Below are 27,780 nucleotides of genomic sequence, written 5' to 3'. Positions count from 1 at the left end.
TTCATTCTGATCGGATAAGAATTGCGCACGCTAGAGGCTCAAGAATCAAGACCCAAGATCGGTTTATATGGCAGACGGACGGACAGACGGTCGGACATGGCTAGATCGACATAAAATGTCGCGACGATCAAGAATATATATACTTTATGGGGTCTAAGACGAATATTTCGAGTAGTTACAAACAGAATGACGAAATTAGTATACCCCCCATCTTATGGTGGAGGGTATAAAAAAAGTATATTTGATTAAAGTTCATTCTAAGTTTTATTAAAAATGCATTTACTTTCTTTTAAAAAATCCGCAATTACTTTTTGGGCAACCAATATATCTAAATTCGAACTGATTTCGAGCAAACTTCTCAGATAATATGGTGGTCGTCTAGGAAAGCGTTGTGCAAGATTGGCCAGTCAATGCGCTTGCACTGGCTCTTTGGGTGAAAATCTGGCGATATACATATATGACAGCTATATCTAAATCTAGGCCGATTTCTATGAAATTCGCCAGCAATATCATAAGAAAATCCTTCCTGCAAAATTTCGAGAGAATCAATTAAAAAATGAGCACTTTCTTGCCTGTTTCTTAAAATCGGATGAACATACATATGAGAGCTAAATCTGAAGCGATTTCCATGAAATTCACCAGTAATGTCGAGAGTCATAAAAAAAATCCTTCCTGCCAAATTTCGACAGAATCGGTTAATAAAAGACCATTTTATTGCAACGTTACTGCAAATCGGACGAACATATATATGGGAGCTATATCCAAATCTGAACCGATTTTAAGCATACTTTATAGACGTTGTGGAAGTCGTCGAAAAATAGTTGTACGAAGTTTTGGGAAAATTGGTCAATAAATGCACTTGCAATGGCTCTAGGAGTGAAAATCGGGCGATGTATATATGGGAGCTATATCTAAATCTGAACCGATTTCCATAAATTTCACCAGTAATGTCGAAAGTCATAAGAAATTTCGAGAGAATCGGCAAACAAATGACCATTTAATTGCAATATAACTGCAAATCGGACGAACATATATATAGAAGCTATATCCAAATCTGAACCGATTTTTTCCAAAAGACAGACAAAGCTAAATCGAATCAGAAAATGATTTCGAGTCGATCGGTATACTTATCAATGAGTCTATCTCTCTTCCTTCTGGGTGTTAAATGCACTAATTTTAGTTTTATATTATAGTTCTTTGTACCACAGTAGTGACGTAGTTTAAGCCGCGTGTCATGCACTGACTCTGCAGTTGTCTAACCCGACGCACTGAGGACGATACCATCTGATGCACCGGATTTAATACAAAAACTAATTCCTCTGGACTTTATGGCTAAAACGGGTGTCATGCACTGGCTGTATATTGGAGTTGTCAGATCTATAATGCTATATGGTGTTGTGGCCTGGTGGACGGCGCCCAATACTACTTACTGTTCAATACCTCGACGGATGCAAAGGATGGTTTGTTTGGGCATCAGAGCCGCACTGACGACAACACCATCTGGTACACTGATTTTAGTGCTACAATAATGCCCCTGGACATTGTGGCCAGACAATTTGCGGCGACCATTGTTGTGAGGCAAAGGGATCGTTCTCTTTGGTCAGAGTACATATTGCCTGACCTGTTTTTAATAGAAGGTTTTGTAACACGATTCCTGATAAAACCGATTGGTAATACAATATCCCTGGCAATAGAAGTTGCAAAGACTTCCAAACGGTGATTTCCAAACTAGACAACCCGATGGGCTTTGGGTTGTAATCTGAAGAACTTGGACAGGTCATATCGAGAAGGTCACCCGACCATTGTAGAGCTTATAAAGCAAAGATCCTTGCAATGAATATCTAATGGCGAGGAGTAGCAAAAATATCTTCTTAGAAAGCCAGGCAGCAGATAAATTACTGACAAATGAAAAGGGTGATTTTTCAAGAGCTATAAAAAAGTTTTTCAAAAAAACACATAAAATTCAGAAAAATTCATGGAATTTTTATTTGAATCGATAGTACGATGCATATAATGTTTGAAAATTATTTCAATGATTCAATGTTGTCTTCCAAAGGGTCAATTAAAGCGGGCTTGTCTGTATAGACATAAGCTTCAACATAGCCCAACAAAAAAATAGTCTAAAAGCTTTAAATCGCAACGATCTAGGCGGCCAATAGACCGGTCCCGAATGTGCAATTAAAAGTTCACCGAACTCGGCTCTCAATAAGTCCATTGTTACGCGTGCTGTGTGACATGTGGCACCGTCTTGTTGAAACCACATGTCATGCAAGTCAAGCTTTTGTATTTTGGGGCAAAAAAAAGTTGGATATCGCTCACCATTCACAGTTACATTACGATTCGCATCATCTTTGAAGAAGTACGGTCCAATGATGCCACCAGACCATAAACCGCTCCAAATTGTGACTTTTTCTGGATGCAATGGTAGCTCTTGCAATGCTTCTGGCTGATCTTCACTCCAAAATAGTTAATTCTGCTTTTTTACGTACCCATCGAGCCAAAAATGAGCTTCGTCATAAAATGAAAGGAGCGCGCGATGAACTTTCTTAGCAGAGCACGAATTTTGATAATAAAATTCAATAACTTGCAGCAAAACTCGAAACGTGCGTGAGCTGTTTAAACCAGTGTTGCCAAAAATATAATAGCCAAAAAATCACCCTTGATATTAAAAGTAAATTAAAAAAAAGCGGCAACAAAATCACAAAATAGTTTTCAATAAAAGAAGAAAAATATGCAAATTGTATTTAGTGTTCGTTACGGGTGTGAATGGAGTATTAATGGTGAGAGTAAGAGAAACAAATGGTGCGAGAGAAGAAGTACCACTCTTTAGGTGAGTGTGTTGTGGGGGTGTGATGTGCGTGACCCTACTCGGCATGTTGCAAATGCAAATTTTGCCCATGAACATTCCACTAAGGAACAGGGGCAAACTTCTCACATATCAATGAGTGCAGTCCGATTCAAGTTTAATCTCAATGATAAAGGGCCTCCTTTTTATAGCCGAGTCCGAACTGCTTGCCGCAGTGCTACACCTCTTTGGAGAGAAGTTTTACCTCACAAATATTGCCAGCATTAGGAGGGGAAAACCATCGCTGCAAATTTTTTCTGATGGTCTCGCCAGGATTCGATCCCAGGCGTTCAGCGTCATAGGCGGACATGCTAACCTCTGCGCTACGGTGGCCTCCTCGGCATGTTGGTCAGCCAAATTTCTAAAGACTCGGCTTTGTGTGGCAATTTTGTTGTTGTTTGAATGTACATTTATTGGGAGCCTACACAAGACAAAATATTTTTGTTCATATTTTGTTGTACAGTTGGTGGGTGAGTGTCACTTATTGTATTTAAACAAAGAAGTGAAAATTAGAGAGATAGGCCGGTTGTGAATGATTCTGCTCAGTCAAAGTAACTAATTGTGTGGCTATGCTATGCACTCAATGAACGAAATAGTTGGTGGGCAGTTAAAAGAAGTAGTAGAGAGGATACAGTATTTGTAATATGCTATGGGCTCATATCTTTATTATGTCAAAAGAAAAAAAATATTTCTTTTTGTTTGAATGTCCTTATAGACGACGTAATCTATTTTCTTGAAATGTTCGCAGTGAATAACTATTCTGTGTCGACAAAACTTGGTATGTGGTAGGTCGCCTTTCCACGAACATAACCAAAAAATACATGTTCGCTTGGGTTTGTTAGAGGTTATGCGACAAAAGGCGTGATCAAAGCAAAATGGTGTCTCAAATGAAAGGTATAGGGAATCTGACAAAGAAATATGGCGCCATGCGCCCGGGGGTGAGCAATGTTCGAATTTGATATCTAACTTTTAGCCCAATATCTCAAGGGACTTTAATCTTGGTATCAAATAAAAGGGTTTTAGGAGTAAATTACGAACAGACATTGGCCATATAACGTAAAGCATCTGAGCACCCACCTCTCCTTAAAATACTAATAAATGGACCTTTAACCCCATCACAACATTGTGGTTTTAATTAAAGTAATTTAGAAGTGAGGACATAAACATTTTAGATCAAGTATCAGTAGAATGCGAACTCAAGGAGTAATCTACGATTAGCCAAAAAGAAAATTATAAGAATGTCACCCAAGAAGAACCTATGAAGCCTTGAAAATATTAAGTCTTGAAATCAGAGAAATAACTTTTCTGATATCAGCAAATACACTTTGCTGTTTTATATTTAAAATTTTTTAACTTTGCAGGAAACAGTTTCAACTTTTCGAACTTCTACACATTTATGTGCATTTGTGACAATTAGACGTACATTTTTGGTTTAAAAGCTTAAATATGATTTAACTAGATATTTTATATAAATATACAACTTCTCAAAAAATTTATAACATAAGAAAACAACAGAAGTTGTTTGCGGTTTTTGCAAAAAATTTTGCTTCCCATTTCTAGCAGACTATCTGTTGATTTTTCTATTACTTTTGTAATCTAGAAATTTAGATTACAAATGTAAGGACATTTTTGTTTTGTACATTGTAAAAGGGGGCTCAGGGGAACGTGCCTGGGTGGGCTAGTATACAATTGAATTATGATAATGTTAATAATATCATATATAAATAACACGTTTACATTCTACAACGTCCTCCAATTTGTTGCGTTCGAAATTTGTTGCGTTCTATTTGTTCACAGTATAATTTTTCCGCGTTTCGCTTTTGCAGCGTAATATGTATTACAATTTTTTATTTTTACAATGAAATTATATTTAAATAAATTATATTTTATGGAGAAGTGAAAAAACGGCACACTTCTATTTTTATACCCTCCACTATAAGATGGGGGGTATACTAATTTCGTCATTCTGTTTGTAACTACTCGAAATATTCGTCTGAGACCCCATAAAGTATATATATTCTTGATCGTCGTGATATTTTATGTCGATCTAGCCATGTCCGTCCGTCTGTCCGTCCGTCCGTCCGTCCGTCCGTCCGTCCGTCTGTCCGTCCGTCCGTCCGTCCGTCCGTCCGTCCGTCCGTCCGTCCGTCTGTCTGTCGAAAGCACGCTAACTTCCGAAGGAGTAAAGCTAGCCGCTTGAAATTTTGCACAAATACTTCTTATTAGTGTAGGTCGGTTGGTATTGTAAATGGGCCATATCGGTCCATGTTTTGATATAGCTGCCCTATAAACCGATCTTGGGTCTTGACTTCTTGAGCCTCTAGAGTGCGCAATTCTTATCCGATTGGAGTGAAATTTTGCACGACATGTTTTGCTATGATATCCAACAACTGTGCCAAGTATAGTTCAAATCGGTCGATAACCTGATATAGCTGCCATATAAACCGATCTTGGGTCTTGACTTCTTGAGCCTCTAGAAGGCGCAATTCTTATCCGAATGGAATGGAATTACGCACGACGTGTTTTGTTATGATACCCAACAACTATGCCAAGTATGGTTTAAATCGGTCTATAACCTGATATAGCTGCCATATAAACCGATCTTGGGTCTTGATTTCTTGAGCCTCTAGAGGGTACAATTCTTATCCGATTTGAATGAAATTTTGCACGAAGTATTTCGTTATGATATCCAACAACTGTGCCAAGTATGGTTGAAATCGGTTCATAACCTGATGTAGCTGCCATATAAACCGATCTGGGGTCTTGACTTCTTGAGCCTCTAGAGTGCGCAATTCTTATCCGATTAGAATGAAATTTTGCATGACGTGTTTTGTTACGATATCCAACAACTGTGCCAAATATGGTTCAAATCGGTTCATAACCTGATATAGCTGTCATATAAACAGATCTGGGGATTTGACTTCTTGAGCTTCTAGAGGGCCCAATTCCTATCCGATTTGGCTGAAATTTTGCATGACGTATTTTATTTTTACTTTTAACAACTGTGTCAAATAAGGTTCAAATCGGTTCATAACCTGATATAGCTGCCATATAAACCGATCTGGCATCTTGACTTCTTGATCCCTAGAGGTCGCAATTATTATCCGATATGCCTGAAATTTTGTACGACGGATCCTCTCATGACCATCAGCAAACGTGTTTATTAGGGTCTGAATCGGTCTATAGCCCGATACAGATCCCACATAAATCGTTCTCTCTATTTTACTTCGTGAGCCCCAATGTGCGCAATTCTTATACGAATTGGCTGAAATTTTACACAGGTCTCCAACATATAATTTAATTGTGGTCCGAACCGGACCATGTCTTGATATCGTTTTAATAGCAGAGCAACTCTTTTCTTATATCCTTTTTTGCCTAAGAAGAGATGCCGGGAAAAGAACTCGACAAATGCGATCCATGGTGGAGGGTATATAAGATTCGGCCCGGCCGAACTTAGCACGCTTTTACTTGTTCTTAATATTTTTTTTTTTTTTTAATCTGTTTCATAATCTTTACCAATGCACAATTTATAAAGGGTGATTTATTAGCTGTTATCTTTTTGGCAACACTGGCTTATACAGCTCACGCACGTTTCAGGTTTATTTCACTGTTCAGTTTGGTCTATAATTTAACCATTAATCGTCTTGCAAACGAACAACACTTGCAAATTATTGCATTTTATTAAGTTCATGGCGCGCTTCTTCCATTTTATGCTCAGTTTAATCGAGCCACTGAAACGGCTATTCGGGCTATTGTGACTTAATTTCGCACCAAATTTACTTGCTGGACATTTACCGCCAACACGCTTACGTAGAGTGCGAACTCAAGAAAATATCGGCCAGTGTAAATGATGACCATGAATCGATAGATTCGTAGCTGTTCGCAGCAATTGGGCCTCTGTTAGTCAACAACTTGGAAAATTTTGCGGAAGGATTTAGGTGTAAAGCCTGGTGCAAGTATCCAACCGAACGACCTACTGCAACGCAGAACTTTTGGCGAATGGGCTCTTGAAATTTGGCCAAAGATACAAATGCTTCCAGAAAAGTCACAGTTTGGTGCGGTTTATGGGCTGGTGGCATCATTGGAACGTATTTCTTCAAAGATGATGCGAATCATAACGTAGCTGTGAAAGGTGAGCGCTACCGTGCGATGATATCCAAAATTTTTTTTGCCCAAAATGCAAGAGCTTGACTTGCATGACATGTGGCCTCAACAAAACGGTGCCACATGCCACAAACCACCCGTAATAATGGACTAATTGAGAGGCAAGTTCGATGAACAATTTTATTGCACGTTCTGGAGCGGTGAATTGGTCGCCCAGATCGTGCGATTTAACACCTTTAGACTGTGGGGCTATGTTACAGCTCATGCCGCTTCAATCGGCGCATTGGGAGACAACATTGCAGTATTTAGTCGTGAGATACCGGCGGAAATGTGGGGAAAGAGTATACCAAAATTGGATAAAGTGGATGGACCATTTGAGGCGCAGTCACTGTCAACATTAGCATGAAATAATCTTCAAACATTAAATTATTGGGACCGCACTATCGATTCAAATAAAGATTTCATGCATTTTTCTGAACTTTATGTCCTTTTTTTTTTTTGAAAAACTTTCCTATAGCACTTAAAAAAAAACCCTTTACTATTAAATAATAATTTAATACGTACAATTAAGAATATGTTCAACGTATTGCTTGCCGTGATACAAAAGAAAATCGAATTTCTGTGTCAAAAATGATTAAAACAATTAACAAGGTGTTTGAAAGTCAATAACATTTTTAATCGGTCAAATTTAGGTTTACATTTTATCTGTGTTGTAAACACTCCAAATTATGTGGCCCAAACTAGACTTGGAGAAGTCTTTCGTTTTACTGTTGTTGGCTTGAACAGAGGTCGTTTTCATCATAACAGGTCATTGTCTGATCGGACACTATGCTGACAGACTCATGGTTCGAAGTAGCGATTTCTGTAGAATCTGTGAGGACGACAAGTAGGAGCAGAATATAGAGCTTCTAACGTTTGTGTGTGCAGCACTTACATTTCATTGAGGACATGTCCGAATAAGCGGATATAGGCATATTGGGTTTTTCAAAGTGATCTGAATGGTTGAACGGTAAAAACTAAAAGTCATCTTTCTTCTCATTTTTCATGTGTTGTCGTGTTTTTAGGTTTGCTTGCATTTGAGAACATTTCTAAAAGGTCTTATGTCAATTTGTATAAACTGTCAAGCAATCTCTAAATTTTGGTTAGGCCTCTTTGCTACTTGGTGTTTCTACGCCAATGCCTTTACCAGAATTTGCCATAGTCTAGCTATTCATAAGAACTTTGTTAACACTATTCAAATTGTGCTTTTTGTTTTTCGACACAACAACTATGTTGTAGTAATTTCATGTTTCGAGTTCTTGTGCCAAATGATATGGCGATTCAAATCTTTATGTGATGGCAACACCATACTCCCTCCACCACCTCCTTGCAGACACTCACGCATGCGCTGAACGATTGAGTGCGTGTCCATATGCTTGCATCCCATCGGACTTTCCTTTATTTTTCTGTGTTTTGTCTATGGCAAAGGTGTTGTTTAGCTCATGTTATGGCCCAGAAGTTGTTAGACACGCTGCTTGTTCCTGTCTTAGCCACAAAGACTGTTTTCCGCTTTCATACATTTGCCTGAAAATGTTTTCATGGCGTTAGTTTTTCATACGCCAAACATGCGAAAAATGAAGAAAAAAATGTTTTTGGCCAAAATGCCAAAACAACCGTTAGCGACACTATTGGACAGGCATTTGCAAACGGATATAGTGGATGGCGCACTGCATTCATTTGAGATCCTTTGGCCAAGATTATTGCCAATTTCAGTGTGGCTAATGTCGATGCTGTTGTACTCTCATACAAGCATGCAGCACTAACATGACCATCGTGGAAATGCAGGCTAACACTACCGCCACCATCAACCATCCCCCTTCACTACTAAAGATTTTGCAAACGCAAAAAGAATATGTGCTGTTTTTGGAGAAATTGTGGTCATGTTCATGGCACAACAGTTAATTTAGATTCCTCCAATGTTTATGATGAAAAAATACAATCTGTGGTGTGTGTGTGTGTGTGTAGTAAGTCCGTCCATAGGTGTGAGACTAAATCACGAGTGTAAAAGAAGTTTTCTATCGGTTTTCCTTTTCTTTTTTGGAAACGGAAACGTTTAATCATTGTCAATAGAATTGAAGATAAACTAAACGAGGGGATTTAATATAAACCTCGGTTCATGAATTTGTTGTAAGACCATAGATATTTATGAAGTAAAATAAGATTTGTAATCAGAAAATGTTGATATGTGACAGGAATATAAAATTTTCAGTAATATAGAGATCTTGAATTGATAAAAGTTTTTATATAATCTTCAAGCTGCAAAATGGGCCTCACCAAAAAAGCAACTCAAATTGTTGGCATTTAAGATGATTACAAAATTCTCAACTAAAACCGTTGTGTCCTAAATGTTGCCGAGCAATGATGTAGGACACCAGAACTTTTCTCATCTTATTGAGGCATCAAATGTTTATAATAGTTTTCGGAGTCCGTCGTTTGAGTATGTGTAATGTCAAAACACCCCCCCCCCCCTGTTATTGTAAGGCATTACACCTACTTCCCTATTGCCAGGAGAAGTGTCAAAGAAATACTTTATATCCGTTTGAATAGAATCCCTATTCTACCAACCATAGCAGTAATAGCTACAACTCTTCAGAGTTATACCTACAAATATGTTCCTGGGCCAATTATAAAAAACCTACTCACACAACAAGACTTTGAATTCCTAGAAAATCAAGAGAACAAAAACTTGTTTGCTTTATTCAATCCATAACTAAGTCCTTGCACATAATGCACTTTGAGCAAAGAACAAAGAAAACTTGTCCTGTCTGCTCCCATTAAAATCCGATTTTTGTTTTGCTGCCCTTAACAACCACTTGTGTTATTCCTGTAGCGACACTTACCATGTCAACGCATTAAAATCAGTTTAGCATCAACGATGTGGCTAAAAGGAAATCATTCCATATCCGTCTTACAAAATAAACACGGAACAAACATGGCATTTAATTAACTACTCCCTTTCATATAGAATCAATACTCACGATCCATGTGAATGCCAAAGGGCTTTATGATGAAGCAAATATTAAAAACAAAACGGAAAAGCGATCAATATTAAAAGACGGCAAATAGAAAAAGAAGCAGTGGACAAAACATTGGCAAAAGAGCGTAGGGATACAACTTTTGTAGTAAGGGACTATAATCTAAACTTAACGAGATTGAAAGGAAGCCTGAACTAATAATTAAAAAGTTGCTCTTTGAGCCACAAAAATGGAAACATACATGAATTGAACCAAATGAAAGTGAACCCTTAATCAGCAGAGATGTCCTGTCGAAAACTCTGACATCTGTGACAAACATTTCCGACGAATATGTCGTAAACCTAGGAAAAAAATGTTTTTGGCCGAGTTCAAAAGTAATAAGAAAATCGTACTACAATTTTGAACTTTCGAGATTTTATGATTATAGCTACACTGGTGCATAGGTTGGAAGGTGCATAAATTGAGTGAGTTCAAATCCTTAACGAAATCAAACTGCTCCGCAATGAACGTTGGCCATAAAATGTTTTAAAGCAAAAACTTTTCATCATCAAATTTTGAAGTATTGGGTTGCCCAAAAAGTAATTGCGGATTTTTCATATAGTAATTGCATTCTTTCTTCTGTCAGTTATCAGCTGTTACTTTTAGCTTGCTTTAGAAAAAAGTGTTAAAAAAGTATATTTGATTAAAGTTCATTCTGAGTTTTATTAAAAACGCATTTACTTTCTTTTAAAAAATCCGCAATTACTTTTTGGGCAACCCAATATTTATATAGGCTCTATAGCAGCCACAACCTACGATATGATGTCAAAAATAAACCAGTTGCAAGCTTTTTTCGAGGTTTATGATGTTTACTACTATTATAAAGGGTGATATTTTAAGAGCTGTAGGAAAGTTTTTCGAAAAAAACATATAAAAGTCAGAAAAATGCATGCAATCTTTTCGTGAATCTATAGCACTGTCCATATAATTTAATGTTTAAAGATTATTTCATGCAAATGTTGAACGTGACTGCGCCTCAGCATTAATCCAATTTTTACATACTTTTTCCAACATTTCGGCCGGTATCTCACCAAGTAATGCTTCAATGTTGTCTTCCAATGTGTCAATTGAAGCGGGCTTGTCTATGTAGACATGAGCTTTAACATAGCCGCACAAAAAAGGTGATAAATCGCTCGATCTAGGCGGCGAACTGACCGGCTCCGAACGTGTAATAAAATGTTCCCCGAACTCGACTCCCAGTATGTTCATTGTTACGTGTGCTGTGTGGCGTCTTGTTGAAACCACATGTCATGCAAGTCAAGCTCTTGCATTTTGGGCAAAAAACAAATTGGATATAGTCTCACGATAGCGCTCACCATTCACAGTTACGTTATCATTCACACCTTCTTTGAAGAAGTACGGTCCAATGATGCCACCAGCCCATAAATCGTACCAAACTTTGACTCTTTTCTGTGACATACCCATTGAGACAAAAATGAGCTTCTTCCTTAAATGGAATGGAACTTTCTTAACAGAGCACGCATTTTGATAATAAAATTCAAAAATTTGCAAGTGTTGTTCATTTGTAAGACGATTCATGGTTAAATGATAGACCAAACTGAATGTGTTTTAAAACACGAAACGCGCGTGAGCTGTTTAAGCCAGTGTTGCCAAAAAGATAAAAGCTAAAAAATTACCCTTTACGTTTTGTACAAGTATATGACGTTATCGACGTTTACATATATTTGACTGTCGAAAACCTAAAAAATCGTCTTACGGACCATCTCTGCTCATCAGCCAAAGTACTACAAAGGTGATTTCAGGAAATACAAAGTTAAATTGAGAACGGCTCAGAACAAATTCTAGATAAACTTTCGCGGATCGTTGAAGACGCAACCTAGGGTACGGAAAATTTTAACCTCTTTATAGGACATGAGTACAACCAGAAGTCAGAGAAAGTATATATGATGTCTTCTGAGCGAACACTAGAACGACAACTAGAAACGTGTTTCATCATCAATCGTTTAGCCGATCAAAAGGTTCGACTCATTTGAATCGCCTGGCCATGATAATGTATGACCACTAGAATTGTAAGCTTTGTCCATATCGGACAAGATTAGGAAGATATACTCCTAAGATTACGTCCTATGTGATGCAGGCATACAAAACTCATGCTATTCCAAAAGCAGAATAAATGCGACACACCAAAGCAAACGTTTTTCTTCCATTAGCCTGTCATCCTTATTGTTGAATATTTAGTAGAGATTGGTTTATGAAGCATCGAAATTCTTGGCAATTTGGCTCTTTTAAATGATATCATTGAATGAGCAGAAAAAGTATATATACACGCATAATATACATGCACGCAAAATATACATGCACGCAAAAAAAAATAATTCGTTTCACACAAAGTAAATTTTAGCCAAGTAAACTTCTTTGCAAAAAAATTTTGAACTTTGTTTACCATAATAGTACATGTTTTTTACACCCTCCACCGTAGGATGGGGGGTATACTAATTTCGTCATTCTGTTTGTAACTACTCGAAATATTCGTCTGAGACCCAATAAAGTATATATATTCTTGATCGTCGCGACATTTTATGTCGATCTAGCCATGTCCGTCCGTCTGTCGAGAGCACGCTAACTTCCGAAGGAGTAAAGCTAGCCGCTTGAAATTTTGCAAAAATACTTCTTATTTGTGTAGGTCGGTATTGGTATTGTAAATGGGCCATATCGGTCCATGTTTCGATATAGCTGCCACATAAACCGATCTTGGGCCTTGACTTCTTGAACCTCTAGAGTGCGCAATTCTTATCCGATTGGAATGAAATTTTGCACGACGTGTTTTGCCAACAATTGTGGCAAGTATAGTTCAAATCGGTCCATAACCTGATATAGCTGCGATATAAACCGATCTTGGGTCTTAACTTCTTGAGCCCCTAGAGTGCGCAATTCTTATCCGATTGCAATGAAATTTTGCACGACGTGTTTTGTTATGATATCCAATAACTGTGTCAAGTATGGTTCAAATCGGTTAATAACCTGATATAGCTGTCATATAAACCGATCTTGGGTCTTGACTTCTTAAGCCCCTAGAGTGCGCAAATCTTATCCGATTGCAATGAAATTTTGCGCGACGTGTTTTGTTATGATATCCAATAACTGTGTCAAGTATGGTTCAAATCGGTTCATAACCTGATATAGCTGTCATATAAAGAGATCTAGGGACTTGATTTCTTGAGCTTCTAGAGGGCGCAATTCCTATCCGATTTGGCTGAAATTTTTCAAGACGTATTTTATTCTTTCTTTCAACAACTGTGTCAAATAAGGTTCAAATCGGTTCATAGCCCGATATACCTGTCATATAAACAGGTCTAGGGACTTGATTTCTTGAGCTTCTAGAGGGCGCAATTCCTATCCGATTTGGCTGAAATTTTGCATGGCGTATTTTATTCTTTTTTTCAACAACTGTGTCAAATAAGGTTCAAATCGGTTCATAACCCGATATAGCTGCCATATAAACCGATCTGGGATCTTCAATTCTTGAGCCTCTAGAGGTCGCAATTATTATCCGATTTGCCCGAAATTTTGTACCACGGATCCTCTCATGACCATAAGCATACGTGTTTATTATGGTCTGAATCGGTCTATAGCCCGATACAGCTCCCATATAAATCGATCTCTCTATTTTACTTCTTGAGCCCCCAAAGGGTGCAATTCTTATTCGAATTGGCTGACATTTTACACAGGTCTCCAACATATAATTTAATTGTGGTCCAAACCGGACCATATCTTGATATCGCGCTAATGGCAGAGCAAATATTTTCTTATATCTTGTTTTGCCTAAGAAAAGATGCCGGGAATAGAACTCGACAAATGCGATCCATGGTCGAGGGTATATAAGCTTCGGCCAGGCCGAACTTAGCACACTTTTACTTGTTTTTCGATAAATTCTTGCAAGAGTTTGTAAGAAAAATAAAGTTTTTCCCTTGACAATACCGTTCTTTCTTGTGCTTATAGATAAGAATGTTCAATTTAATGTTGTATCAAACTCAATATTTCACCAATTATAAGCACATATCATTTGGTAACTCAAACTCTTTTACAGTTTATTTGGATTAATGTCGATGTTATGATACACAATTATATTAAAAGTCATCCATTTTCCCACAACTCCATTATGGTTTTGTATTGTGATCTGCCGTATTCGTTATGCTATAACTAAAACAAAAAAATACTTAAGAGAGTTGTTGTTTTCGCACATTTAAATACCTACCTTGTCATGGATATTTCTTTATCGCGTAAATCTTACCAAACAATGTATGCGTCTTAGGAAATCTTGTTGCGTTTTTTTTTGTACCTGGTTGCTATTTATGTGCTGCTCTTATGATTTTTGTCATTTGTCATTTTTCGGACCTGACTGACTGTTTTTTTGCCAACCATTGGTTTATACGCTAAAGTACTCACTCTTTATTTCTAGTAGGAGAGATACCAGAGAATAATCATTGTTTGTTTAGGGCTGCACTTTTGCAATTAAAAATCATTTGGTTTTACAACAAAAAAGGTCCTTTTACCGTAGGCGAAGCCGCTAATGGATTTACCATAAACAAAATTAGTGGCGTTCCATAATGCTAAGTTTATGGGTAATTTTTGATATGTCAAAGAGAAACGTTACTTGTTACAATGAAAGAAAAACTTTGTGATAAAAGTATTTTGTTTGTCGTAAAAAAGGCCCAAACGTTTTCATACCCACCACCATAGGATGGCTGTATACTTATCCAGTCATTCCGTTTGCAACACCTTGAAATATTCATATAAGACCCCATAAAGTATATATATTCTTGATCGTCTCGACATCTAGTCATGTCCTTCCGTCCGTCCGTTCGTATGTCGAAATCACGTTAGCGGTTGAACGAGCAAAGATAGCCACTTGTAATTTTGCACAGATACTTAATATTAATGTAGGTCGTTGGGGATTGGAAATGGGCTATATCGGTTCAGATTTAGATATAGCTTCCATATAAACCGATCTCCTGATTTGACTTCTTGAGCAAATCGGCTGCATGACCGCAGTTGACTCTATCAGAGGTCACACTTATCGCATCCTTCAAAAAAGGTCACTGAAGAAAAGAAAAAAAAAACATTCAAGTTGTAACAATTTTTGAAGAAGCTTTGAGGATAGCAAATGAGCTTCAAAACATCTTCTGTGTGCATTTCCTGTGCTGCCAAAGGGAAATAGCTTCCTCTTTATCAGAACTAAAGGACATGCACTACAACCAGTTTCAAGTGCTTTTAAGCCCCTTCTTCCAACAGACTTAGGTTTGAACGCAACATCTTTGAATGATAAATCAAGAATACAGTCATTATGTCCATTCTATCTGCCATCATAAAGGCGATTTGAGCTATCGAAGCAACTTTACAATGGTGAAGATTTCCCTGCAAAAACGACTACTGGTCGAATCCAAATTTGACCATGACCATTCGATTAAGGTACTGAAGGGATACTTCTATCATATGATGTCCTTTTCAAGGTTTAAGCTCAATAATCATTAACATACTTGTTGTTGCCAAGTCCGAAATATTTGCCACAGAGCGACACTACTCAGTAGAGAAGTTTTATAGGGCTGAATATCTCACAAACGCTGCCAGCATTAGTGAGGGGGTACACAGCGATAAACATTTTTTGATGCTTCCATTAGGACTTGAACTCAAGAGTTCAGCGTTCCAGGTCAGGGTTTAGATTTTTCACTACTGTCTATATCCGGCAGTAGTTCATCCTCAAAAGATTCGTTTGATGACGAGTTTCCTTAAGCATCCAGCAACGAAAGACATAAGTTTAAAAAGGCCCCGATATCTACCTGTATCATCGCTATCTGAAGAAAGTCCTGTCAGCAGCAGCATTCTTCTTTTTATTCCCTCCACCATAAGATGGGGGTATACTTATTTCGTCATTCTGTTTGCAACACCTCGAAATATGCGTCTTAGACCCCATAAAGTGTATATATTCTTGATCGTCATGACATTTTATGTCGATCTAGCCATGTCCGTCTGTCTGTCGAAAGCACACCAACTTTCGAAGGAATAATGCTAGCCGCATGAAATTTTGCACAAAAACTTCTTATTAGTGCAGGTCGATCCATGTTTTGATGTAGCTGCCATATAAACCGATCTTGGATCTTGACTTTTTGAGCCACTAGAGGGCGCAATTCTTACCCGATTTGCCTGAAATTTTGCATGAGGTGTTTTGTTATTTGTTATACTGTGCTAAGTATGCTCCAAATCGGTCTATAACCTGATATAGCTGTCATATAAACCGATCTGGAATCTCGATTTCTTGAACCTCTAGAGCGTGCAATTCATATCCGATTTGGCTGAAATTGTGCATGGTGTGTATTTTGTCATAATTTCCCACAACTGTGCCAAAAATGGTTCAAATTAATCTATAACCTGATACAGCTGTCATATAAACCGATCTGGGATCTTGAGCCTCTAGAGGTCGTAATTATTATCCGCTTTGTCTGAAATTTTGTCCGCCGGATCCCCTCATGACCATCGACATACGTGTTTATTATGGTATGAATCGGTCTACAGCCTGATACAGCTTTCCTATAAACCGATCGCTCTATTTTACTCTTGAGCCCCCAAAGGGCGCAATTCTAATTCGAATTAGCTGAAGTTTTACACAGATCTCCAATATATTGTATAATTTAATTATGGTCGGAATCAGACAATAACTTGATGTCGCTATAGCACGCTTTTACTTGTTTCTATTATAAACTGCAGTCAATTAGCTATCTTTTGCCACATAAGTTTAGAGCCTTTAAACCGCCATACTATTGGTCGCCTTATCTGTTTTCAGAATGGAATGACGCTGTGCTGTTGCCGTTGCCGTTTGACATAGCATGGCCAGCTACTATGCCCAGAAACTTATAAAAAATATGTCTCTCGTTTTTGGAGAAACACTAGTCCCACCAAGTTTGAGAGCTATGCGCCTGTTATGATCCCTTTTCTATGAAGGGCGCATGGGTTTTTGCAGATAAGGCCGATTGCCTGCACAAATCGCAGCCAAGCAAAGATGATATGAAATCAATTTTGTCCTTAACATCCGAATTAGGGGAATTTATCAGAAGCCACTGCAGACCAGATGGTCTAATGCCGTCTACTAATGCTTGGCCCAGCCGCACAAGGTCTCAACAAGATATTGCCTGATGGCACCACTGCAGCTGTCATGTCTGTGGATCCGCTACACTGGAGAACAGATGCGGATGGAAAGATTATTACAATACCTGTAAAAAGGTACTATGGCGGTAATATCGGCCTCGTACTAGTCCAGCTCATCCTGCAGTAATTAAACTTTTCTTCTCTGTAGGTAGTTTACACATTTCATACGTAAATAGATCATCGAACAAAAGATGTGTTTACCCATGTCGGTAGTCTCTAACTGACAGTGAATTGGCTTGTGCAAATTTGCTTGCATGAATCTTTTATAAATCTTTAAGCATGTCATTATTTGACATTTTATACAAATATTTATCCCCCTACGACTTTTTATCTCCGCCCCTGCTTTTCTGTGGTCATGTCCAGGAATAAGAAAAATAACTTGAACGACAACTTTCAACAGTAATAGCAGCAGCATCTTTGTACTCAGTTTCAATACAATGGCAATTTATGGCATTTCTCTAGCAATCACAAGGATGTTTCTTCTTTGTTTCTATTCTGGGTTCGCAATGCGTTTTTCTGCTGGTTTGAAATCAGTTTTGCTGTTTTCCGTTTGTGTTCCTAACTGATGGCTGTCTCCTACTGTCTGTCGTTTTTAGTTTTAACTTGACCATTGCCATTGACACTCTCGTTGCTTGTTGGGCATCCTGCAATTATCTATCCAGCTACCTACCTGTGACTGTATGAAATTCCTAAGGCAAGCCGCTTATTTTATCTGCAGCCTCAGCAGCGATATATATGCCTCTTGATATAGATCTCTAAATTTGCAGATATTTATTTATCCTTCAGTACCTCAATGCAAGCAAATGCCGCCAACATAGTAGCATGATAAAATGTTGCTGAGCTGCCTCAATGGGAAGATGTTAATCTTTGAGTAGTATTTGCCTTCATTATGCCTTCGCTGGGAGACAGGATGAATGGTAGAGTAGAAATGGAGCACATGAGGGTTCCCCCCAGAAATGTGATGAGAGCAGTATCGTATTTCTTTCGTTTTAATTAAAGTTAAATAATTGATTTCGAAATTGCGCTGTGTGGCAAGATTAACAACATCTCATTATTTTCATTTTGCTTAGTTCTTTAGCTGGCATTCGTTGAATTTTAAAACTAAAGCCGTAGCTGGCTTTGAAGTACCTCTGCATGGTCTGACTTTGAGGCCCACACATAAAGTTTTGCTGAAAGCAAAAATTAAAAGAACAACATGACACTTAAAATTGCTGCTCTCTAAGTTGTAGGGGCGTATGTTTGTCAGACACCAGCATGAAGAGACGAAAGAACACCAGACTAAACCATTGTTAATTAAAACCATAAAGAAGATAACGTTTGATCGATAGCCATTTATCCTATGGCCATATTGAGATACTCTTATGCCAGTTTTCGCAAGTACTTTCAATTTATGTTACTCTTTGAAATGGCGAGTTCATTTACTTTTATGGCCTGCAACTCAAGAAGGCGAGATATAATAATTTGATCGTTTTTGGACGCAGTGCAGAAACATCTTGCAATGTACACGTTATATATCATGATGGTATGTATGATCATCCTGATACCATACACCCCCATCCTATGGTGGAGGGTATACACCATAGGATGGGAGTGTACTAATTTCGTCATTCTGTTTAAAACTCTTCGATATATTCGTCTAAGACCCCACAAAGTATATATATTCTCGATCATCATGACATTTTAAGTCGATCTAGCCATGTGCTCCCGCCCGTGCGTCCGTCTGTCTGTCGAAAGCACGCTAACTTTCAAAGGAGTAAATCTAGCCTCTTCAAATTTTGCTCAAATACTTCTTTTTAGTGTAGGTCGGTTGGGATTGTAAATGGGCTATATCGGTCCACGTTTGGATATAGATGACTTCTTGACTTCTTGAGCCCTTGAGGGCACAATTTTGATACGATTTGGTAGAATTTTTGCATGAGGTGTTTTATTATGACCTCCAACAACTGTGCTGAGAATGGTTCAAATCGGTCCAGATCCTGATAAAGCTGTCATATAAACCGATCTGGGTTTTATACTTCTTGACCATCTAGAGTGCCCAATTCCTATGAGGTGTTTTGTTATGACTTTCAACAACTGTGCTAAGAATAGTTGAAATCGATCTGTAACTTTATATAGCTGTCATATAAACCGATCTAATGTCTTCTTGAGCCACTAGAGGGCGCAATTATTATCCGATTTGGCTAAAATGTTGCATGAAGTGTTTTGTTATGACTTTCAACAACTGTGCTGAGGATGGTTCAAATCGGCCCAGATCCTGATATAGCTGCCATATAAACCGATCTGGGGTCTTGAATTCTTGAGCCACCAGAGGGCGCAATTATTATCCGATTTGGCTGAAATTTTGCTTGAGGTTTTTTGTTATGACTTTCAGCTGATGTGCTAAGTATGGTTCACATCGCTCCATATCCAGGTATAGCTGCCATATAAACCGATCTGCGGTCTTGACTACTTGAGCCACCAGAGAGCGCAATTATTATCCGATTTGGCTGAAATTTTGCTTGAAGTTTTTCGTTATGACTTTCAGCTGATATGCTAAGTATGGTTCACATCGCTCCATATCCAGGTATAGCTGCCGTATAAACCGATCTGCGGTCTTAACTTCTTGAGCCTCTGCAGGGAGCAATTCCTATCCGATTTGGTTGAAATTTTGTACAATGGCTTCTCTCAGCTGATTCTCCGAAATACGAAAAAATACGAAACAACAAACCCAAAATTTTTGCAGATTTTCGGTACAAAGAAAATCGGTATGCAAAACATGGCCCAAGTCCGAAATCGTACAGAAAATATGAAAACAACTCTCAGCTGATGCTCGTGAGTACAAAAATACGACGAAAAAATAAATTCCCTTTCGAGTATGTGCAGAATGTTTGCAGATTTTTGGTCATTAAAACAATAAAATGTGCAGAAATTCGAAGAAATCGGCAAATTTTTTTACAAAACATAAGAAAACTGGGCAAAAATTGCTTACAGGGCACATTTGGCTTTGATGTTTTTTTTTATACCCTCCACCATAAGATGGGGGGTATACTAATTTCGTCATTCTGTTTGTAACTACTCGAAATATTCGTCTTAGACCCCATAAAGTATATATATTCTTGATCGTCGTGAAATTTTATGTCGATCTAGCCATGTCCGTCCGTCTGTCTGTCGAAAGCACGCTAACTTCCGAAGGAGTAAAGCTAGCCGCTTGAAATTTTGCACAAATACTTCTTATTAGTGTAGGTCGGTTGGTATTGTAAATGGGCCATATCGGTCCATGTTTTGATATAGCTGCCATATAAACCGATCTTGGGTCTTGACTTCTTGAGCCTCTAGAGTGCGCAATTCTATTCCAATTGGGATAAAATTTTGCACGACGTGTTTTGTTATGATATCCAACAACTGTGCCAAGTATGGTTTAAATCGGTTCATAACCTGATATAGCTGCCATATAAACCGATCTGGGATCTTGACTTCTTGAGCCTCTAGAGGTCGCAATTATTATCCGATTTGCCTGAAATTTTGTACGACGGATTCTCTCATGGCCATCAACATACGTGTTTATTATGGTCTGAATCGGTCTATAGCCCGATACAGCTCCCATATAAATCGATCTCTCTATTTTACTTCTTGAGCCCCCAAAGGGCGCAAATCTTATTCGAATTGGCTGACATTTTACACAGGTCTCCAACATATAATTTAATTGTGGTCCAAACCGGACCATATCTTGATATCGCTCTAATAGCAGAGCAAATCTTTTCTTATATCCTTTTTTTTGCCTAAGAAGAGATGCCGGGAAAAGAACTCGACAAATGCGATCCATGGTGGAGGGTATATAAGATTCGGCCCGGCCGAACTTAGCACGCTTTTACTTGTTTTGCTTATGACTATTATCGTTGTGGTTGTCATATGTTGGCTTGCAGAGCGAGTGCCTTTCAACAAAAAATTTTTACTCTCGGTCTTTCAAATTTAAAATAAATTGTTGCAGAATATTTAACAAATTATTTCGTTGTTTTTTCAACAAAAGTTGTTGTTTTTTCAAAATCTGTTTTATCTACGCAGACGCACTTCATTTCCTATGGCAATGAACGAATGTTTCGTCATCTTCCTCACGTACCCTGAACACACTACCACTTACAGCATCTATTCTGCATACATAGGTGCGCTCTTAGTCCTATGCATCCCGTGACGATAGCATATCTGACTTAATACCAATTTAGGGACATGTAATAGAGATTAGATTAAGAATTTTGTGTGTAGCACGGAATTCGTGACAGACCCTTTCGAGTTTAATTTTCAGTATATAAAAGGGGCAACCTGCCAATTGTTGCCTTAGTTGTATATCATAGTGGCATGGAGCGGATTAAAATCCACGCCCACTTTTCAACTTAATCTTTCTACTAGGATCTCCTATTTTAATTTGTGCCTAGAAACAGAAAACATCCAAAGACTTGACAAATGCGTTCCATCTGCAAGAGTTTGAAGACGTTAGAGCTTTACAGTTTTATTTCCTTTTCCCCCTATGCGTACAGTTACTCCATCTTCTTTGTATTTTTTGCCTTGAATCATTTTCGCTTATCCACACTTTCATGGTATTCACTTGACATGAACGCTAATTACATTCTAAATTACTTTTTACTACGAAACATTTTCGATACAAAACACCATAGGATCGACTACTTGCTGTGAAATTAATTGCTCCATTTACGAGGGAAATTAGGCTTCGAGTTTTCTTTCGTTGGATTTTCTTAGAGGAAACCACAAAACCGCAGAACAAAGGAATTTGGAAAGTGAGAAAGTAATGGGAAGGATAGAACAAGAATAACAATGCACTGCTATACAGGTTATAAAGTGGACAATTATTACGGCACAAAAAAAAATCTTGGTAAAAAAAGTTTCAAAATGTCTATTTACCCGATTCTCGTTTTCTCATTTTTTTAATGGTAAGGCCTATTTAGAAAATCTTCAGATTGCCTCAAATCAATTGACTGGTGCAATTTAGACATGTGCCAAATATTGTGCTAATTCAATAAAACAGCCTTTTAAATTCAAACTCTTAATTTAAACAATGACTTTAGGCACTTTTTTCGCCCGAGCTTGGAATTTATGCAATTCAGGATTATTTCATAGATATGTTAAAACAAGTAAAAGCGTGCTAAGTTCGGCCGGGCTGAATCTGTTGTAATATACCCTCCACCATGGATCGCATTTGTCGAGCTCTTTCCACGGCAAACAAAGGATAAATATTGGAGACCATAGTAGAAATCATTGTGAAAATTTCAGCCAAATCTAGTAAGAATTGCGCACTTTAGGGGCTGAAGAAGTAAAATAAGGAGATCGGTTTATAGGAGAGCCGTATTAAGCTATAAACCGATTCATGCCATATTCGACACGTATGTTAAAGGTCATGGGAGAAGCCGTTGTACAAAATGTCACCCAAATCGGATAATACTAGTGCCCTTTAGAGGCTCAAGAAGTCAAGATCCCATATCGATTTATATGGCAGCTATATCAGGTTATTGACCGATTTGAACCTATCTTAATACAGTTGTCGGAAGTCATAAAAAAACACGTCGTGCAATATTTCAGCCAAATCGGGTGGGAATTGCTCTCTGGAGAGGCTCATGAACTCAATACCCCAGATCGGTTTATATGGCAGCTATATCAGGTTATGGACCGATTTCAACCATACTTATCATAGTTGATGAAAGTCATAATAAAACACCTTATGCAAAATTTCAGCCAAATCGGATAATAATGGCGCCCTCTAATGCCTCAAGAAGTCAAGACCCCAGATCGGTTTAAATGGCTGCTATATCAAGTTATGGACCGATTTGAACTCTTCTTGACTCAGTTGTTGAAAGTCATAACAAAACACGTCGTGCAAAATTTCAGCCAAATCGGATAATAATTGCGCCCTCTGGTGGCTCAAGAAGTCAAGACCCCAGATCTGTTTATATGACAGCTATTTCAGGTTATGGATCAATTTCAACCATACTCATCATAATTGATGGAAGTCATAATAAAAGACCTTATGCAAAATTTCAGCCAAATCGGCTAAGAATTGTGCCCTATAGAGGCTCATGAAGTCAAGATCCCAGATCGGTTTATATGGCAGGATATAGCCCATTTACAATCCCAACCGACCTACACTAATAAGAAGTATTTGTGCAAAATTTCAAAATTTTCAAAAGCGCTTAGCTTTACTCCTTCGAAAGTTTGCGTGCCTTCGACAGACAGACGGACGGACATGGCTAGTTCGACTTAAAATTTCATGACGATCAAGAATATATATACTTTATGGGGTCTTAGATGCATATAATAGTTACAAACAGAATGACGAAATAAGTACACCCCCTTCCTATGGTGGAGGGTATAAAAAACGAGTTTCATTTCTTCATTGTTAGGATTATTATATGTAGCTAAGTACTTTTCAGGAACCTATGATTTGCCGGCAAAACACCAATGGAACTTTTTAGAGTAATAAAAATTATAACTTCCTTAACCATACTCATAAACTATATTTATTTTCATTAAATCATTTTTCTCTCTTAATTTTCATTACAGGTAAGATTAACAAGAAAATACGTTTTCGGAATAATATAGGGTAAGCTTACAAATACATATAGTCGCTAATGAAAGTAAAAATACAATCAACTTCAAAATCACCAGCACCCAGCGCCACTTCATACGATAATCAAGGAAGTAAAAAGCCTCACTTACAAATTAAACCTCCTAATTTTGAAACACTTTATCTCCATTTGAAAATTAGTATAATAACTCGCTGAAATTGTCCAACATTTTGGGGTGTCTCCCCATAATCGTTTGGCAATTAAAGGGTTAAGACCTTAAGCATTTCAAATTACCCCAACAACCGTATACGAAAAACCTAAAAGAAAAGACAAAAAACTGGAAATGAAACAAAAAACCTTAAAAAAACAATCATAAACTATAATTTTAGTTTATCATTAATAATAATTAAGAGAAAACAACTCACAAAACACGAGTATGTCGGCGTGGACACGAGTTAATCATAAAACAAAATTTACTGTATCTCTATTTAAGTAAATTAGGATGGGATCTAAATTTTAAAAACGTAATTTTGATTAATCATTATCATTATCTTTATTATGGTAGATATTTCAACGAAAATAATGATAAAGATGCTTGCGAGGCAAAAATAGAAATGAAAATGGGCCAAAAATTGTTTAGGAACAATTTAGAGTGGAGAAGTTTGTTATACTCAATGCAAAATTTGCCCACGAACATTCCAATTGGCAACAGGTGGAAAAGTTCTGGCATAACCATGGGTATTGTGCGATACAAGATTATGAGCTCAAAGTTAAGGGACCTCCTTTTTATAGCCGAGATCGATCGGGGCGAAGTTTTTATATAATGCTTGTTGGCATTACATAGTACATCAGAAATGTCGCTAGCATAAGTAGGGGATAACTACATTCAAAAATGTTTCTCAATTCAAACGCAGGCGTTCAGCGTAAAAGGTGGACATGCTAACCTCTGCGCTATGGTGGCCTACGTTCATAATATTTGTTTCGGAGTTTTTGAGTCCTCAAATGTCTTCTAAAATAGTTCCTACAGAAATCGACAAATCATCGCCCCAAAATTATTAAGCCCTGACCAACTTTACATCAACTTTTTTGTCCATGAAACGCCTTCTTTGGCATAGGCAAGCACTTTGGATACTGCACTATTTCTTTGGCTCCGTTTTTATAGAGAGATTAGTCAAAATCGATGCATAAAAATGGCGATCAGCGGAGACCGTCTTAAACGAGGTTGTGCGTAGGATAAAATAATTCTTTGATTTTGAGAGAGACAGGTTAAGTCATGTGGTATAGAATAGGTGGATACATTGTTGGCTAAACAACATAACAATAAAGCAAAGAGTGGCACAGACCACGCTTCAGAAAGATGATTTATCGTCTTACCTATAGGTGACTATCATACAAAGAAGAATCGCGGAGATATCATAAGACTGAGCTGGACCTGTGGGTCTAAACGTTAACCCGTAGACAACATAAATCTGCCTGTTTATGAGTGAGACAAAGATTATTCAATAAGAAACGCCCCATCAGCGCGATTTCCTTATCCGATTTGGATTGCCAGTGCAGGGATCGTGGGTTCGATTCCCGCCAGAGGCCTTTGTCTGTCGCTACTGTGGTATCACAATGGACTTAAAATTGTCTAAGTGAGACTGTAAAGGACTGCCACTCTTACCTAGCCTAACTAAGAAACTGACATCTGCAGGAACATTCTGAGAAGGTTACAGACGCTTGTCTTCGGTAGGGAGACCTTAGGCTTCAAAGAGGGTCTGCCTCTGCAAATAGTCTACCGGCTTTACAGGAGCAGAAGATGTGCAACATAAAGATTTTACAACAGGTTCAGGGTTGGCGGTGTGATGAGAACCACGCTTACTAGGCTTGAGAAGGGGTCTGCATCCGAAAATACTCAACTGGCTCCTCAAGATTATGGTTAGCCCAATACTAGCTTATGTCTCGGCAGTAATGTGGACGTCGTATAGTGGCGTGGTAACTGAATGATTTAAACGGCATATGATAGATAAGTGTTCAACCTATGAAATAAGTATTGGAAAAATGTACTTCGCCTTTAAGATACATAGTCATGGCTCATCAAATTCTAAATTGGTGAAAAAATGGTCATTTTCTATACCCACCACCATAGGATATGGGTATACTAATCTAGTCATTGCGTTTGTAACACCTCGAAATATTGATCTAGGACCCCGTAAAGTATATATATATTCTTGATCGTCTCGACATCCTAAGTCAATCCAGCCATATCCGTCCGTCCGTCTGTCGAAATCACGGTAGCGGTCGAACGCGTAAAGCTTTAGGTCGTTGGGGATTGCAAATGGGCCATATCGGTTCAGATTTGGATATAGCTCCCAAAATAACCGATCTCACGAATTGGTTTTTTTGAGCCCCTGGAAGCCGCAATTTTAGTCTAATTTGACTGAAATTTTGCACAGGTGTTACGTTGTGACTTGCAACAACCGCGCCAAGTACGGTTTAAATCGGTCTATAGCCTGACATAGCTGCCATTTATACCGATCTGCCGAGTTTGCAATTGCAAATCTGATTGCAATTGCAAATCTGATTGCAATTGCAAACTCTCCGAATAAAAAAAAAACAAGTAAAAGCGTGCTAAATTCGACCGGGCCTAATCTTGGGAACCGACCACCATGGATTCTGCTAAAAATTTATACAAAATAAATGTAGTTGTAGGGCATAATTTTATTCTACATACCAAACTTCCGTCAAACCAGCAAAAATTAAAGCTTCTCGGAACCGAACAAGGATGATCGAGAGACCGGTTTAAATGGGAGCTACACAGTTGGTGAAAGTCATAACAAAACACTACATGTAAAATTTCAGCCAAATTGGACAAAAATTGCGGTATATATGGGAGCTATATCTAAATCTGAACCGATATGGTCCATCCGCAATAGGTGATCTCGAATATATTCGGCATTAATGCCGGTTACAGTCAAGATCATCTATATTTGCATATAGTTGCCATATATGCCAATGTCCCGATTTCAGTTCTTAGGCCTAAAAAAGCAGCCTTTCTTACCCGATTTCGCTGAAATTTGGCACATTGAGCTGTGTAAAGTTCTACAACATCATATTTGGATTTAGGTGGCAGGCCATAGACCCATCTCCCGATTGGAACCATGAAAGGCGAGTTTATTTTCCGATTTCGCTGAAATTTGGTTCAGTGAGCTATGTTAGGCTTTTCGACATCCGTGTCCAATATGATTCAGATCGGTCCATATGTGGATATCGTTGCCACATACATATACTGGTCTCCCGATTTTAGTTCTTGGGCCCATTAAAGGAGCATTTTGGTTGAAATTTGGTACAATGAGTTGTTTTAGTCCCCTACATATACTTCCCGAATATTTAAATATAGCTGTCATATACACCAATATTCTGTTTTGCCGTCTTGAGCAGTGTCGATGGCAAGTTTCGTTCAAATGGGACCATATTTCGATCTTACCCATTCGGTATATATGTGGCCGAGATGTCACATTTGCAAGGGATCTAAACAATATACGTTGGGACCACTATCCCTGTACTTCAGCGAGCATAGTGTTTTAAGTCAAAAATCATTAATAACATAAATCAAAATTCTATGCTTTCTGTAACTCCTACTTTTATAAGTTTACATAAGCAAAAAAATGATCTGCAAGTCAAAGTTCACTAAATTGTACACTTCATGATTAGGATTTGGCAGAACAGAAAAATAACTCCACATTGCGGGTGATAGGAGCACTTGGTCAGTCATCACCCATTCTGTTAAATGATGTATCTTTCGTTGGATTCAGACCATATCCCCATTACTTTTTCCAAGAAGCGACTCCATAACCTTTGAACACTGCACGTTTATCTCTCAGAAAAAAAGGCTTCACAAGGTACACCAGTCGCAGCTTCAATAAACTACCATCAGCAGCAACCGCTCGGTTTGTCACAGTCTGTCGAATACTCCAACTGTGTCCCAATTTCACGGCGTAGATAGGAAAACTCACAGAATAGTGTGACGGGAATAGTAGCTTCAATCTTACTAAGCCTATAATGGAAAAAATTAATCTGAAAACCA

General features: G+C 38.1%; 1 protein-coding gene across 2 annotated transcripts in view; it reads left to right on the top strand.

The window, feature by feature from the left end:
• Positions 1-27,780, top strand: part of LOC106089530 (frizzled) — a 396,830-nt gene that overhangs the window by 304,681 nt on the left and 64,369 nt on the right. Inside the window, exon 5 of one of the 2 annotated variants that reach the window (XM_059370232.1) lies at positions 23,710-23,840. The exons of the other annotated variant lie outside the window; for it this stretch is intronic. Within the exon in view, the coding sequence (XP_059226215.1) occupies positions 23,710-23,753 (44 nt within the window). The 3' untranslated portion in view covers positions 23,754-23,840. Of the gene's footprint in view, positions 1-23,709; positions 23,841-27,780 lie in introns of those variants that run through there. 2 annotated transcript variants of the gene reach the window in all.

This window comes from Stomoxys calcitrans, chromosome 1 (genome assembly GCF_963082655.1).
Source record: "Stomoxys calcitrans chromosome 1, idStoCalc2.1, whole genome shotgun sequence".
NCBI lineage: Eukaryota > Metazoa > Arthropoda > Insecta > Diptera > Muscidae > Stomoxys > Stomoxys calcitrans.
This window is presented reverse-complemented; position numbering and strand designations above follow the sequence as displayed.